This window comes from Ammospiza nelsoni, chromosome 3, assembly GCF_027579445.1.
Source record: "Ammospiza nelsoni isolate bAmmNel1 chromosome 3, bAmmNel1.pri, whole genome shotgun sequence".
Taxonomy (NCBI): domain Eukaryota; kingdom Metazoa; phylum Chordata; class Aves; order Passeriformes; family Passerellidae; genus Ammospiza; species Ammospiza nelsoni.
The window spans coordinates 45576480-45593384 of record NC_080635.1 but is presented as its reverse complement, the minus strand read 5'-3'; the positions used below and the strand labels follow the sequence as shown (position 1 = coordinate 45593384).

The window sequence follows — 16905 nt, the reverse complement described above, 5'->3', positions numbered from 1 at the left end:
TTTTTACAGCAGTTATGGCTGAGTAATGGATGATTCCAGTGCAACCTGCATGGATTCCTGTCAATGAAAGGAGTGGGAAGATACTGACTTGAAAAGGCCCTGGAATGAGTGAAAATTTCTAATGTTAACAGTGAGATTTCTAAGTTCAGGATCAATATATTTACTGATTTTGCATCTACTTTATGTAGCTGTGAACAAAATTTCGCAAAGTTTCCATAGAGAGCACAGTGGAAATAAAGATGGCAAAAAAGTGACCATGAATACTTAAAGGGTATCAGAAAGAATGTAAGTTCATTACCACCTCCCCTGGCAAGAGGAGAACAGTAAGATAAGGAATAGAATGTGCAGCAAATTTGGTAAGGAAACAAAAGGTTTCTTATATTGATTATGAAGAGAAGAGGAAAAAACTTAGAAAGCTGTTCAGTGGCAAGGGGCAGCACTTCTCTGTTTATTCCTTGCACAGTACTTCAGAACAAAATAATTAAGTGGTGTTGTTGAAAGGGGAATTGCATTTCAAAAGATGAGAACAATTTGTTTTAAAGCATGAAAGTGAAACTATTCTTCAATGAAGAGATTACAGCCTGGATTTTCCAAATCATCCTGTCTAACTTTCCAAATGAAGACTTCAAGAGGAGCAGGTGTAGTCAGTTTGAGTGCTCTGGATGATTCCCATCTTATCACTGCTTTACTGAGAAGCCACCATAGCTCAGTCTCCATTCTTGGGGAAGAATGCTTTGAACTAATTTAGGCAAATTCCAGTAGCTTGGCAGCATTTTTCAGCCCCGAGTATGAAGTTTGGTTATCTTGAAGAAATTCAGGAAATTCTCAAGATAATTGGAGACACATGAATTATTTGTTAAAAGTATCACTGCAAAAAGTTTGCAACTAAAATGAACCAAAAAAATGCTTTCCTCAACCTAGCTCTTTTTCAGAGGTGAGCCATGTGTTAGCATATTTTGAAGGCTTTCAAAGTACTTCTACTATTTCTATTTTTGGCCTCTTGCTTAAATGTTTAGAAAACTGAATATGCTTTAAGTTGCTAACAGTTATATTTCCCTTTATTAAATATGAATTATTAAAAGCAAGGATTAATTTTTGATCCTGCATTCTACCTCAACACAGTGGCACCATGTGCTGAGGTTAGGATCCAAATCACTGTAATAAATGCAACCATTAACAAACAATAAATAATAAAGCAAAAAGTGAGTGAAATTATCCAATGCATGCCAGAAAGAAAAGAAAATATATTTTTGAAAATGAAGCAGGTTGCTACATTATGATTCATATGGAAGGAATACTGAAAATCTGTTAGGAAAAAAAAAACCCAACAAAAAAAGAAATTTTACTGTGTCCTGCTTACAAACAACACAAACTTCAGTAAGGTATAACTCTCACCTTCTGCATCCAACATCTTTGGGATATCCAAATGCTTTTCAGCAATTTCCATGGCAAGGTTGATATTCCCTATGGGGTCATCCTGCATTAGAGAAAAAAATACAATGAGTCAAAGATAGAAGTTTTTCTTTGAAGCAAGACTAGAGTAAGTACACTAAAACTTAGCTTCTATTTTTCCAAACTGTAAACTGGAGTCACAACTATTGTTCTTCAAAAAACAGTCTAGGTATATAAACTTTTGGTCCATCTGCTGCTATGTTTTCAAAAGAAAACTTTAATAAGCTGTTCTCTACAGCTAGAGCTCTGCTGGAAATGTATTCTGAAGGTGAACACAGATAACAGTGTACTCTCAGTTCTGAGTTAATTCTGAATGAAATACAGCAGCTATACAGACACTAAATGCCACTGGACCAACAGGCTAAATGAGACTGTTCAACACAGAGTTAGCCCTGCCTGTTTTATATCCACAGTACATCACAGGGTTGTGACTTCCACTGAGTTCTCTGCTGGTTAGGTGCATGCATGAGAAGAAGCAAGCACAGGCAGAATTGTTCTCCAAAAGGAGTGAAACTTGCCAGTTTGGGCTTGGAAATAAAAATCCGTAATACCTCTATAAACAGAATTTTAGGGCTATGGAAATTCAAACACTTCCTCTGGTTTTGAGATTTTGGTTTTTGAAGGAAAGAGAAAGCAAGCTGTGAGCACACTTCAGATAGAGAACACAGATTTTGTAAAAGAAAATTCAAAAATACAGTAAATCTAAGTGAGACCTATTGACTAAGTTAAAGCACTTTGCCCATGAATGAGTGATGATCACCTCCTATTTTTGTGCTTTGTACTAAGTGCATGAGCAAATAGTGCTCCACTGGTAAAGGATTGCTTTAAAATCATAGCAGCTTCTGAAGAATTGGAGATTTCCATCACCCATCCTTTTAAACAGAACTACAAGCCACAGTAACTAAAAATCTCTGCTACAGCTAAAGAAATACCTCATCTAACTTGGCATAGTCAAGGAGATCAGGCCTGTGTCTATGGATAAGGGCATTGAAAGCAAGGCCATCTTTCCAGCTACACGAAACATATCGGTGAGAAAAGGAAAGGACAGCATGCAGGCGGTAAGAAACAAGAGACCAAGACAGCTGTTAATGTAACCAAAATGAAGAGTCAATCAAACACAGCCAGGCCAGAAAAGCAAGATCTATTTTGGGATTATTTTTTTCTGCCTGTGCTTTATGTGCAACAGCTCAGCCTCAATTTGAAACCTGACCTGTTCTTATTTTGGAAACGTCTAAGAGGAAAATAGTAGCATTGAAGCAGACCTGCTTATGTTCTGTTCCCTTTTCTCAGCACTCATCTATGGGATGGTTCTTCAGCACCACGTACCACTTTTCAAAGCACAGATTCAATCAAACTCACTTCTGTTCATGCCATGCATAATAAGCACATGTGCACAGAGACAGGTAGCTCAGTCATTCCATTACTCTGTTTATCTGTAGGAAAGGTTGCATATAGAATTGGAGAACAAGCTGGTTTTGATGGCTAATATTTTGCCCGTTGGTTCAGATTTGAAGTTATCTTAACAGCTGCCTAAGTTTAAATCTTATGTGTTCAGTACTAAGTTAATTTAATTTTTAATTTTCATCACTGCGCATTTCAGGGACTCTGGCATAAATTGAACATATAAACATATAAAGCAGACTAAGTTTTAAAATAGTTTCAGTTCATTCATTTATCTATTCTTCACCAACGACTTTCTAATAACAGTTGATTCCACTACTAAACCAATTGGCAATGAAAGGGCATGGACAGTTGATATTTTACCACTCTCTCTCATCAATGCAAAGTTGCACACAAGACATTAAAACCATGATTAAGGTTTCTGTTGCACTGGTGTTTACATGAGACTGGTGTTTAGATTCATTCCAGAGAGGAGAAAACAGTGTGTCTGTGTTGAGAGCTAATGTGCAACAACAACATTCTACTTCTTTCTAGGTTTTTTTTCCCTTCAGTAACAATACCAAGAAATTCTGACATTACTGCTCATTCCTCATTTCTCCCTCTCAAACCAAAGTATCTTTTAGAAAACATGCATTTTGCCATAAGTAACAAACTGTAAGAAAATAGTTTTTAATCCCCACGAGGTACTACCTAAGGAGGTTAGTTTATGGGTTTTTCTTCCACTTGTCTGGAAGTACAGGTAGAAGAGTAGATCTGAAAATCAGTGAATACTTCCTGGATATGTAAGACTAGTAATTTACTGTGTATTCCTAGTTAGTAAGAGTGGTATTTTTTCTAAGGAATCTTAGGATTGATTGTCATGTCATTGTTTACTGGTCTGCAATCTCCAGTTATTTACACCAGATAAAAACAGGATGGACAATACTATCAGTGATAAATGGATAATTCCAATGTATTTGATTTAACATCCATACTGGGCAATGTAAAGACTTCATCAACTGCCAGAATCTGAGGGCCAGATTATTTGCAATTAAATGCTGAAGTCATATTAATGGGAAGGAAAGGACACAGGACAGTCAGGAGGTCCTCTCCCTTGTGTCATTGAGGTTTTTTGGGAAGGACTTTAGAAAGTCAGTCAGAATTAGTATGCACTCCTCAGCCTGTCTTTTAGAAAACATGCTAAGCAAACCAGAAGCCAGCCAAATCACTGCAGGACAGCATGCTGTAGCACCCAGGCTGATGACCTTATTTAGCTTGGAGTAGTCAATAAGATCAGGTCGGTGTCTGTGGATAAGTGCACATAATCCAAGGCCATCTTTCCAGCTTTACAGCAAAAAATAAAATGGAGAAAAAATTAGTTAATAAAGTCATGGCATTTTACAGTTTGATCCTTGCTCAAGGCTTAAATTAAAGCAGGAATTCTGTCAAATCCTGAACTTACACCCTGTCAACTCTCTCTGAGCTGCTCTGTTACTGTACTCCTTTATCTATAGTACATATCTTACTCTACAGTCCATACACACTTAAGGTATACTCCATAAACTCCATGTAGACTTCAAATACTTTCTAGGCAATGTACATTTTGTTCAACAGTCCCTGATGTCAATTGCTTAATTCATGCAGTGTTCTAAGACAGCTCAAGTACACATTCATCCATGAAAGTGCATCATCTCCCATTACACTCACAGCGTATTTGGGAAAAAATAAAAGGAGAGCAAACCTGCAATTACTTGAATTTGCTGAAGCAATTGGCTTTTCATCTGTTATTTCTGAGAATTTTACTGGCACAACCAAGTGCTTAGAGAAGTAAGAAATCATCAATCAGCTCAGTTTATTTAAAACACTTCACACATATGACAGATTTGATCTGAGTTCTTAGACTTCAGCCTGACTTCAGACCTGCTACCTTTTGTGGCAAGAACAGGAAATGAATGGAGCTACAAATAACATATTTTTGGAAAGATGATGAGAGGTTTCTTTCAGCCAGAAGCAATTACACTGAAAGATAGTTTATGTAAAGACTTTAAGCAATCACAGGGACTGAGGGTTTGAGGTCTTGTCCTGTGAAGTAATTGTGTGAGCCTAAGCATGTTAACACTGTTAAAATCCCTACTCCTGAGATGTCTGGGTAGGTCCTTCAAATAATAGAACCATCTCAAAAAAAAAAAAAAAATCAAGCAGAATATACCTACATTGTACAATATAAAATCATCTAGAATGTAAAACCAAATCAAAGTGAGCACTGAAAATTTTCTTTTTCTTTTTCCAAAAGTTGCAAAATAAAATGATCTGGATAGCCCACTGCAAAGTAGTACTGCAAGAGCCAATCCACACAAACATAAATCAAGGTAGTTCCACTCAAGATGTTTTCCCCATATCATGTATCAGACATGTACATAAATACACTAAGATTCTGACACTGTAACTTACAGTATACCATCAATCCATAAAAAGTTCTATAAAAGTTCTATAAAATATATCTTTGCATATTTTAGGAAAGTAACACAGAGAAAATTTCAGATCTCTGAGAGGCAGTACAGGGACTTTACATCAGACAAATTTTTCTTATCTTGTAACATATGCATGAACTGTATCTTCTCTGCCACTAAATGTGCTTTAGGTACTACACAAAAAGAATTAATTCAAATCACTAATATAGAGCTCTTGTTTTAAATACTAGAAGGCTCTCAGGGAAGGGAAGATCACCTGGTTAAAAAGTGCACATGGTAAGTCATGTACTTTTATGAGGTTGGCCAGTGGCACAGATTTAGGAACTAGCCAAATCCCCCAAACCTGTATAGGGCCTGGAATTCCCATTCTAGCTCTTAATGAAAACAAAGAAACACAAGGCTGGAGCTTTCACCAAATTTTCCAACTTAGGTTATGAGCCCAATTCTGCAAACAAATGTGTTTACAGTGCTGCTGTTGTGTATTACTGAGTGCATTTTATGCTCCTTATAGCAATGCACATTGCAAAACAATACAGACTGATTCATCACAATCATGAGATATTCACATGCTCAACACACTGGTCTTTTTGCCAGAAGAACAACTCTGTGGCTCTCATTTGAAAGCAGTCATTTGCCACTATGCTACAGTACTCAGGAATTACTACAAAATACAAAGGACCTCTAAAGATGTAACATGGTAATTCTGTATATAGCAGGATCTTTTTATTTTAAATAGTACCTCTGGAAGTCATAATAAATAATGCTAAAGGCTAACCAAAATAATGCTCTGAAGATAGAGGAGGAAAATTTAAAAAAGGTCTAGGGAAGAGCAAAATTCTCTCATCAAATATATACCTGCACAACTGTGGGGAAAATTTGACATAACATTTTTGAGATTGCTTCTATCTCTTGAAATAATGGAAGATTACCTAAGATGGAAGTTCTGAATGTTCACATTTCTGTAAGGAGCCGTTTTCCTTTGACACCACAGCAGCAGCCCTTCTTTGGCAGAGGTCTCTGTAAAAGACACAAGGAAGTAAAAAAAGGGAAAAATTTTAAAAGTGCTCAAGTAATTAATTTCCTGTCATCTTACATGTGGTTGGACATCTGAAACTGAAAAGCATAAACCAACATTTAATCCTAAAAGTTGTTCCATATAAATGGACTACTGGCATTTCATTAAAATACAAAGATCAATTAAGATTAGTCTCAGCCTGTACAGAATGTTCTAGGATGTCAGAAATTAAAGGAATTATATTTTTTTGGACAGTAGACTGTACACTGGAGAAAAATACCCAATAAAAATATAATGCAAATAGACATAAAAGATTGTGTTGGTGCCATGAAATGTACATGAAATATGCTTGTAGTCTCAGTTCATTTGCTTATGGGGAGGTTTAAGTGCCAAAAAACCACATTTATTTTCTGAACCCTATGGGCATCTGAGTGCATAAGTAAAGGTCAGAAATTATTAAATAAACAATTAGGCCCACATTTAATATCCCAATTATGTGTGCAGGATAACATGCAGGCAGAGCTTGAGGCAATTCTACTTTTGCCGAAAATTGAGATTAGTTTCTAGAATTCTAGACTTTCAAAGCATAGACTTGATTTAAAGAGTATTGTAACAACATGCTTTTTGAAGCCAGTTAGCAAGTGAAAGTTAAGAAAAAAATTCTGAAACAGTGAGGGGAAAAAATTATAGATAGAAAGAAGAAGGATATAATCAGATCATATTTATTTGCAAAGAATGTGACAAATGGACAGGACTAAAAATGTATGTTGGAAATAGAGCCAAACACAAAGGGTACAGCTCAGAAACACAGTCATGTTTCTGTCTCTGTAGCTGAGAGACATGACCAGAACTTCTGCACTTAGAAAGCTGGCTCAAGGTCTCTGTCAAGATAAGGAGAGTAAATAATTTTCCTTCCAGAAATTCATTTTGTCACCAGGTAGAGAACTTACAGGATCATTTTCTGTGGAAAAATTATTTTTAAAACACTTCTCTCACTTAACTCATTTTAAAATGCCTTTAAACACATTTCTTAATTATTTAACATAATTGTATTGCTCTTACCTTCCACTGAAATATCCTGAATAGCAAAACGAAGGATGATAGTCCAGATCATACCCAGTGTCATTTTCACATTGCCATCCACGATTTCTAAGGTGAAAAATAGATATAGTAGTAGTATTTTAAATGGTTTTTTTTTCAATTTCATCTTATTTAATCACACATTTCTATAAATAATACATTGTAACTAATAAACTAATTCTACTTTTACTATAATTTTTTATGCACACAGAGTTCACCTGGGTTCATTTTTCAACAAACTCATGCTTGTGCTACTCTGTCAGTAGAACTGAAGGTTACTGAGGTCAAAGTCACTTCAGTCCTTCCATGCTGAAAGGTTTCTCTCTGGGTGGTTGTAACAGTTTTAAATCTCTACCTTTTAGGATGATGTGTTAGTGAGAACATGAAGGGAAATGTTGAAAGTTTGAACAGTATCAGTATTAACAGTTTTCAAATACAACAGAATCAAAAAACATTGGGGTCTTACCCCAATTTTTAAGAAACTACAGGACATGAACAGTATTCATTTTTAATAAAATGGTACTCAGAATTTCCCCTGTACTATTTATGTTTGAGAATTTACCTCTAGTGCCAGCCCAGACAAGACAAGAAGAGCAGCTCAAGAGACACTGAGATACACAGGTTCCTGCCAAGCTGCTCAGAACCACAGCCACGGGGCTGTAATGCCTCACAGCTCTGAAGCATACACACATTTAAGTATCTTTAATATAAATGTTTTTTTACCTCTGGGGTTTCAATTTTTTTCAAGACTGCTTGAGACTACCTATAACACAGGGAATGTGGGAATCTCTGCCACAAGCCAGGTCAGAATCCAATGCTCCCACATTGTAATTAAGTGATACCGCTGAAATTTCTCAACACCAAAATGTACTGCTAGATCACTTCAGTGTGCTGGTAATGTTAAATCATTCTCAAAAGTGAGTCAAAAGACTCAGAAAAGCATGGTGAGACTATAAGGAGGGTGCAGCATTGAGAAGGGAGGAGATGGCACTGCAGATTGACTTTCCAGTCACCTCACACCAAAGGAGCAGTGGAGCAGGGAAGGCACCAGCTGCTCCCCTACTTAAAAGTCACCTCCAGCCTTTCTCAAAAAGTAAGCAGCTGTGTCTGCCTGGGGCCCACTGGTGTTCTGGGCAAGGAGCAGGAGGAACTTGCAGCAGGAGGAATTTCCTCAATTTAACATCAAATTCCAATAGAGGTGCCAGCAGAAAATGCAGTCACTCTGCTACTTAAAATTGCCTGAATCCAGGGGCAACTTTTACAGAGCAAGAGCAGCTGCTGTCTCTGAGACTAGAGATACATGTTAAATTGCAGTAGGATGTGACACAAGCTGTCATTTGAACCTATGGAATTAACAAATGTGATAGGAAATATGTAACCCATCATTACCCTATACTTATTTTGTTAGTGTGATAATTCAAGTTATATATAAATGGCTAATTTGTCACTTTCCCTTTTAGATCCTGCACTAGTTTTCCAGATTTCTTACACTATGCTGCCTGCCTTCCATGCATCCTGCCTTATTGGCCCTGGAAGACCTCAAATCTCAAAACAAAACCCTTGCAGACAAAAAAAAAAGACCAAATGGCAATTAGAGCAGGTAGCTACTTCTCTTTCTTCCCTCCTCCTGAGTGAAGTCACTTCACAATTTTGATCAGCTGTCTGATATGTATATAGAGTAAAGACAAATTTTTCAAATGGAAAATAAATGTATTTAAATACTCAGGAGGCATTGTTGATTCTCAGGCAATCAACAAATAGATTTGCATAATCACCACATCGTTGTTTAGATTTACATATCTGTATGTACACACATACAGAATGAAAGAGCAAGAGAGGGAATTTTGTGTTGAGCCTCGGGAGGATTTTCAAGTGATTTTCCAGCTTTGGTTTCTCACAAAACTGCTTGCACGAAACAAAAAAGACTCCTATACAAGACAAGGAAGAAAAACAAAGTCTATAAAATATTGAAAAGTATCAGTGACAAAAAGGCATTGATTCATTCCTCTAATTTTCCTCTACAGGTCAACAGAAGACTTCATTAATTTTTTCACACTGCCTGTTGGCTCTGGCTGGAATATAGCTCCTACCCCTCACATACACAAAGCTACAGCTTTCTGGGGATGAGGGCAGAAAAAAAGAGAAAATGAAGCAGAAACAATAAAAACTGTCTAGTGAAAAAGTAAAGCAAAGCAATTTCTCAAAGGCTTTAGTCCCTTTTTTTTATTCTGCTTTGGTTGTTTGTATTAATTTATTTTTTTATTCTAACCTTCTTGTAGCAGATGCACACATCACTTGGTCTTTAATATTTTTCCCATTTCCCAGAAAAGCAGTACAGAAGTATTTCCTAATACTATTAACAGGATACTTGTCTTTTGGGGTTCTCCATATCTAGTTGATTTCATTCAGGATGTAAGTGCCTTCCAAATGGAGTTACCGCACTTTTTTAAAACTTAAGAGAAAATTTCTAAGTCCTGGACTTCAAATGGTTCATAAGGACTACTTTCACAGTTTTTAATTTTAGCTTCTTGACTCTGTAGTCTCATGTCATGACCAGTGGAGAGAGATATTCTTTGACACAACAGATCAGAGTAAATAAATTTGGCTCCTGTTCAGCATCACAATTAAAAGGGATCAGTTCTCTCCACTCCACAGACAGCCCAGAGAAGTCAGGCTCAGAACAATAATGATGATTTCAAAGAATATTCCTGGACCCTTAAAAATACTAATTTTATTTTTGTACTGATGTCCCACAGGAATCACTGTTTTGAGGCCCCATTTTAAATGCCAGTTGTTCCCCTTGGGCCTATGTGCTCTTCACCATTCAGTCTGTCGGATAATGGAACATGATCCTCAGCAGATATAGATACAAAACTTTCATGCTTTGGGAATTAAAAAGTATTCCAAGCATCCATGTAACTCAGAGAATGCCCAAACAGATGGGTGAGGGCAAGCCCACGAGCCCCATGCTCACCCACAGGGGCAGAGAGTTAAGGGATTGTAGACTTTGATAAGGAAACAAACTTAAGGAGACTGTGCTCTCCTCCTTTCTGGCATTCACTCCAACCTACTATTAATGACCGCCTCGTCAACAACGCTGAAAAATACAACAAAAGGTAAAAAAGAAGTGAAGTGTGTTTTAAAAACAGATCAGATTGCTGATCCAGTCTCCAGCAGTGCTACAGCAACAGTTGTCAGCCCAAGTGAGAGGGCAGGGCTGTGAAGTGTGGGAGCAGGAATGCAGTTCCAGGGGGCACAGGGACTCGTTAAACACCCCCTGGTGCCAGAGGTCCCACAATGTGAAACCATACCCAGTCAGATGTGATGCTGCTTTGCTGCATCAGCACAATGCTGTGCTTTAGGTAACAAATTTAGAGAGGGGATGCAGTAAACTTAACAGGGCACTAAGCATGTCTGTGCCAGAGCTGGCCTTGTGCTCAGCCTCCTTAGAGTGGGAGGGAAGGCACGTGAATCCATCTGCTCCTGCCCACATGGATGTCATCTAATGTGAGCATCAGGCCACACTCAACATAGTGTCATGCCTTACCATGACAGGTTCCCCTCTGCTCCTAGGCTATCACAGTGGCTGGGAATTTTTCTCCCATGTTTCCATCAAAGAATTTATGGGATTTTTAATGATAATTAATTTGATTTTGCTTTCAAAACATCCATTTTACAGATTGAGAATTCCAGAAACAGGGAATAGCTAAAACCATCACCTTAATCTCTTGGGTTACTAGGTATGGCCTGCTGTTACATGCAGGAATAAATACTGGATGCATGGACAGTCAACTTGCAGCAACTGCCTGAAAAGTTGGAAGAGGTTACTGCCCTTTTTGCTGCCACCTTCCAAAGGGAATTATCACAGAGCACCTGAATCACAGAGCATTTGAACCAATGGCAGTTGCTGCTAAGGAGAACAGCAGGGTGAGTTTAAATGTTTTCAATGTCTGATCTGAGCTATGTCAGATGCTTTCCCTTCAGAAAGTGCTCAGGAGCTGTTCCCCAGCTTGAGTACCCTGGCAGTAGTGACCAGCAATAAGCAGGGCAAAATAAGAGAGATGGGAGTGCACAGGGCTGGCTGGCTCCTTTCAGGAGCAGATATGAGCTGATGTATCTTAGTTTAAATACTCCAGCCTTGTGCAAACACTGATCAGCAAGAACAACCACTCTGTCCCACAAGATATTCCTTTTGCTACACTCTGGTTTTGGTTAGGAAGCCTCAGAGTCTCCTGCCCAAGATGACAGAAACTACTTTTCACTTGCTCCATGCTCTGTAAGCTCAGCATTTCTTCACCAGCTATCAAACATGCATCTGTATTCTTAATTTTCATTTCCACACATAAATTGTCTCTTCAGTACCCTCTGCTGTCCATTCAATGCCATGTCACTCTCAGAACAGCCTTGCTGCAAAGGTTTAAGGTAGAAGCATATTTTTCCATCCCACTTCATTTAACTGAGCAAAGGGCACAGGTGCCCCAGCAGTCTGTGCAAGTGATGGAAGGAGCCAGGAACCTCTGAAATGAAGTAGAGCTCTTCTGAGATCTGAAGTGCCTGTGGGAATTGCCCATTTCTCCCCACTAATGATATATTCCCCAAAAAAGGTCTCTATTATGTGCCTAAAGACAGATGGTATGAATTTGGACTCAGGTAACCCACCCACTTCAGTCTCAAATAAATAAAGCGTGGATTCAAACAAACTCTCTGCCCATGAAGCACATTTCTTGGGATTTTTGAGTTCTAGATCTCGAAACCAAACACATTTGGTGAACAACGCTTGAGGAAACAAATGGGCTAGGTGAAACCATAGTAAAACCAATGAATGCTGCCAGATCTCTCCATTATTTCTACAGATACCCTTATCCCACATAATGAATCTCCTGTTCCATCCATAATTACAGTAAGCTCCCAGGGATCAAGGCTTGGAAGCCAGAATAAGGATGCATATAAGCCTGTAGGAATCTGGAAACAGGAAGAAGAGGGTCATAAATGAATATAAAAAGGCCTAAAAATGTCATTAGAATATAGGAGTGATTATCATCATAATGTGGTTACAATCAAAATTTTGCTCTAAGGACATGTTAGAGTGGGGGGGAAAAAGCACAGAAAGCACATCCTTGAGGCTTTGGAATCAAAAATAGTTGAATATCATGCTAGTCACATAATTCTTGGTTTGGTAATGGCTGTGGAAACCAGTATGCAAATATCTTAATGGAGCAACAAGTTCTACATAACCTTTGTAATTTTTAAACAATTAAGTGAATCTCCTAGGGAGGCATAGGTTCACTTATAGTGAGAGTCTGTCTTCTTTAGCTCAGTTTACATCTATCAGAATCTAGCTAGCCAACCACATGTTGGTACTTAGCTACCTGAACAGCAGAACAATAAAAAAGCAATTACTTTTGTAAATAGCATCCCACTCCACTTTCTTCATATGTTCAATCTCTCCCCAGCTACCAGTTTCTTTTGATCACTCCCTTAACTCTACATCTGAATTTTAGAAACACAGCTTCAGAAAATCTCATAATAAAGTGAGAGTAGGTTCCAGCCATTCAGCAGTGATGTCAGCCTTTGTTTTGGCTGAACAATATCTCTTAAAGATGCCAGACTGTATAAGGCACACCCCAGAATCCAACCTGGTTTCTAAAGAAGTTCCTTATTTTTAATTGTCTATGGGAAAACCACAATGCCCTGTAAGAAAAAAACCCCATTATCTGAACACCTACTGAACCACAGACAATTCAATTTAACCTTAGAGACAAACTAAGCTTAGTGTTGATTGATACCCCTGTCCCTCTCCAGGAGTCCAAAAACTTCCACCTCTTGTCCTTTCCCAGATACAGTCCCAGCAATCAGCATTAAGGGATGTTTGAGGCACCCACATGTAGAGAACATAATGTGGCCAAAGGTCTCCACCAGACTGCTCTGTAGTGTGACCTAAGTAAGATGCACTGTCAAGATCTGTCACATACCTTCTGCACCAATAGACACAAGTTTCACTCCTTTGCTGGCAATGTAATCCAGAGCTTTGTTGACATTAGCAATTTTATGGAAGCGCATCTTCCCTCTGTCTGGTTTCGGTAGCCTTTCCCCTGCAGAACAACAAATTTAATGTGATTATTCTTAAATACACCTTCCTACAGACATAAAAGTGATTAGAAATCAAGAGTGGATGTTCCCTAACACTACCTAAAAGTCAGCAATTATTTTAATGGGTATTTTTCTGAAAAAATGCCAAAGAGGTTTGAATCAAACCCTGAAAAGAAGATTCAAATGTTGAAGCATCTGATTTTGATCTTTCTGATATTGCAGTAAAACCAGAGTAAAATTTTTGTTTGTCCTAAACATCTGGAAGATATGTGTACTTTTTCCTACTCCACTTCTGGTTTATTGCTACTGTCTGTTACAGTAGCTGAATATTAAGAAGGCAGAATGTTCTCAGAGCTTGTCATCCTTATCTGCCAGACCATAAAGAGAGGCTGGATTCTATCCAGCAGATCAGCCATAGCATCCTTGCACATCTAACCCAGAAGAATGGCTTTTAACAACCTCATCCAGTACAGCAGAGAGCTCATTTCAGGGCTAATGTGTTTGAACAAATTTATCTTTTCAAATGATCACAAAGAGTAATAATTTCAAAAGAGATTCTCCATTTCATGAGGAATGATCATTTGAATAATTTCTTTCCACACTGAAATCTCCAGCAAAAATCTAAACTGTCTTGTGTATTTGTTGCTTGAGCTATTCCCATTAAGGGAATTCTGATCTTACCTTGAAGACTGCTCCACTGAATAATGCATAACAAAAGGGGCATAGTGAGTTTACATCAGTGAGCAAAAGTTCTTAGATGCTTCACTCTTTTGAAAAATTAGACATTTTATTTGTGACTAAATATTGATCTAGGTGTGCTTTAGGCCCTCACTTTTGAAAGCATTGGTATGACCAATAAAGTCATTAAAAGCAAAGCAAAATGTTTATGCTAAAAGCAGAATAAAATGAATTTGTAACCTATGTGTAAAGGCTTTTTAAATGTTAGGGGCTAAGACAAGGTCCTCAATGTTTTTGCTTTGTCCAGCACCACTGTGATGTCAATGATACCCTGATACATTGCGATATCCTGGAACACAGGCACAAACCAGAAAATTCTGGAGACAAGCAAAAAGCAGAGCTTCTTTTCCCCTCCTTTTTGCTTTACGGTGTGTTTAATTTCTCATTTTTCAGTCTACTTAGAGTTTGTGTTCACTGTTTTGAATCGTTAGCAATTTTTGTTCCTTTAAGAGTGTTTCAGTTCATGTGCTGTAAATACACAGAACACTTTATTTTAGCTAACCTGAGATAACTTCCAAGAGGAGCATCAGTTTGAGGCCATTTCTGAAGTCCTCTTCAATGTTCTCAATCTGCGTGCCAGCTTTCCTGAGGTGGGAATTGCACCAGGCTGTAAACGTCTGTAATAGCAATTAAAAAAAAAATACTTATCAACAACTTATCAGTACTTATTTTCAAACAACTGCTAAGCCATCTGAGTAAATACTGTATCTGAAATTTGGATGTCCAGCTCCCATTCACTCTATACATGTTGCCAAGTACAAAATTCTTACCCCAGATGTTCATGAAGATGCAAAGAATTTCTTGAATAGAAACAATTTTGTGCTAGATTCTGCTTGCAGATGCATCTTCAGACAGAAGTTCTACACATAAAGGCAAAACTTGGACAGAAATGCAAATTCTTAAGTTTCCAGGGAAAAAATTACCAAAAAAGCAACCATGGATATTTTTGTGTCCATAGCAAGTAACCAAGTCTGCTTTTACTTGCAGAGGTGAAAAGCAGAACTAATTCCATTGCAGAGGTCATATACATGTTACGTTTTGTATGAAAGAAGTCAAAACATGGGCTACTATAAAACGTAGTAGTTAAATTAGTCTGGTTTTAAATATCCATTACTTCTCTCAGCCTTCTGACAAATGGCCCTTGCTTTTCAGTGTCTGTTAAGATACATAAAGCAAGTTTGTATTTACTAGGTATTTTAGCAGGTATTTAGTTACATAACAAAGTCACTGTTACTAAACATTTTTAGTAAATTAGACTTCAGCTTCTTAAAATTATCAGATATTTGGAATTTCCCTTCTTTTGCTACATCAAATTTGCAGGTTTTAATTATTTGAATTAAATGTTTTTAAAAGAAACAAGATATATCCCAGTTGTAAATAAGAAATTCCCTTTAGCCTTCTTTATTCTTGACTGTTTTCTTTGGATTATTTAATTTCTGATCTCTCAGAAACAGAATAAGGAAGGCCAGTAGATTAAGACAAAGATCTCCCCTGGAACTGAATTCTACAAATTCCAGACAGATTTGATACCTTAATAAAATATGGACTGAACTTCGCCAAGTGGTCCAATCTTAAAAAAGCAACTTTTTGTTAAAGAATAACATTGTGACTATTGTTGGGCTTGACTCAGTTTCTGTGAAGAATTGATGGGCAGCTTACTGGGCTCTTTTCTCAGTGCTCCTACACTGACAAGGAACAACTTCCTTTTGTCATCTTCTCGTATTGAATCAAAAGGAAGCAAGAAGTGCTATGGATATGGCAGAGCTGTGCAGTGAAGCCCCTAACTCTAGGTACCCAGAAAAAAGAGGAGAGAGAAGAAACATTGGAAGTGTTTCTGGGCAGAGGTCCATGTTGATGTGCAGAGGATGAATTGTAGGTAGGAATGTGAGTTGTTGCAGCTGAAGCAAATCTGCAAACACATTTTAATAAAGGGATGTTTGCTCCCATTCAGGAAGGCAGAACACTCCTCATTTTAAGGTAAACAGCTTTACTGAGCTCATGAGAGACCTGAAACCAGAGCATCCCAATCCTCACAGCACAGATTGTAGGCACCTCCACCATCAGGGCATGACATGATGGAGTGTTAGGATGGCATTTCATTTGGATCATTATAGGGTTAGGATCCAGTTTACAAGACTAATTTTTCTGCCTCAAGCAGTATCTTGTTTTGGTGGTATGTATCTCAAAAGGCTTAGCACCACATTAAGTCATTTACAAACATTAAAACTTATTATGAGCTTACTGGAAGGAATAATACTATGGCAATACAGAAAAAAAAAGCACTCGAGGGTAAATGCACATGAACCTTATATGGCAATTTGGCAATAAATATTAAAAATCTGAACCTTTAAATAAATTAGCATTTCATGAATTAGGCTTCAGTGATGGACATCTTATTTGCAGATGCTATTGCAGTTTGTAGAACTGTTCCAAGCACACCATAATAAACTCGGAGAGGAAGTTGGAGAAAAACTTCAGCCATTTCCATCGCTTCTTTTAGATATTTATGGTAAATGTTCACCACCTTGTACCACTCAAGTAAATGAGTTTTCCTCATTTTTCATTTAATTATGAGTTTAATGGCAACAACCTCACTGGTTGAGAAGTCTTAAACATGAATCTGATGCCTACTGTGAAAAAGGTTACTTCTCAGTTTCTTAAGAAGAAAAGGACCTTGGC

General features: G+C 37.7%; 1 protein-coding gene across 1 annotated transcript in view; it reads right to left on the bottom strand.

Annotated features, from left to right (window-relative positions):
• ACTN2 (actinin alpha 2) overlaps positions 1–16905 on the bottom strand; it is a 67612-nt gene that overhangs the window by 29754 nt on the left and 20953 nt on the right. Inside the window, exons 2-7 of the mRNA XM_059468917.1 lie at positions 14729–14843; positions 13371–13490; positions 7381–7467; positions 6233–6320; positions 4098–4176; positions 1396–1477 (exon numbers count right to left, since the gene is read on the bottom strand). Coding sequence (XP_059324900.1) covers positions 1396–1477; positions 4098–4176; positions 6233–6320; positions 7381–7467; positions 13371–13490; positions 14729–14843 — 571 coding nt within the window. The remainder of the gene's footprint in view (positions 1–1395; positions 1478–4097; positions 4177–6232; positions 6321–7380; positions 7468–13370; positions 13491–14728; positions 14844–16905) is intronic.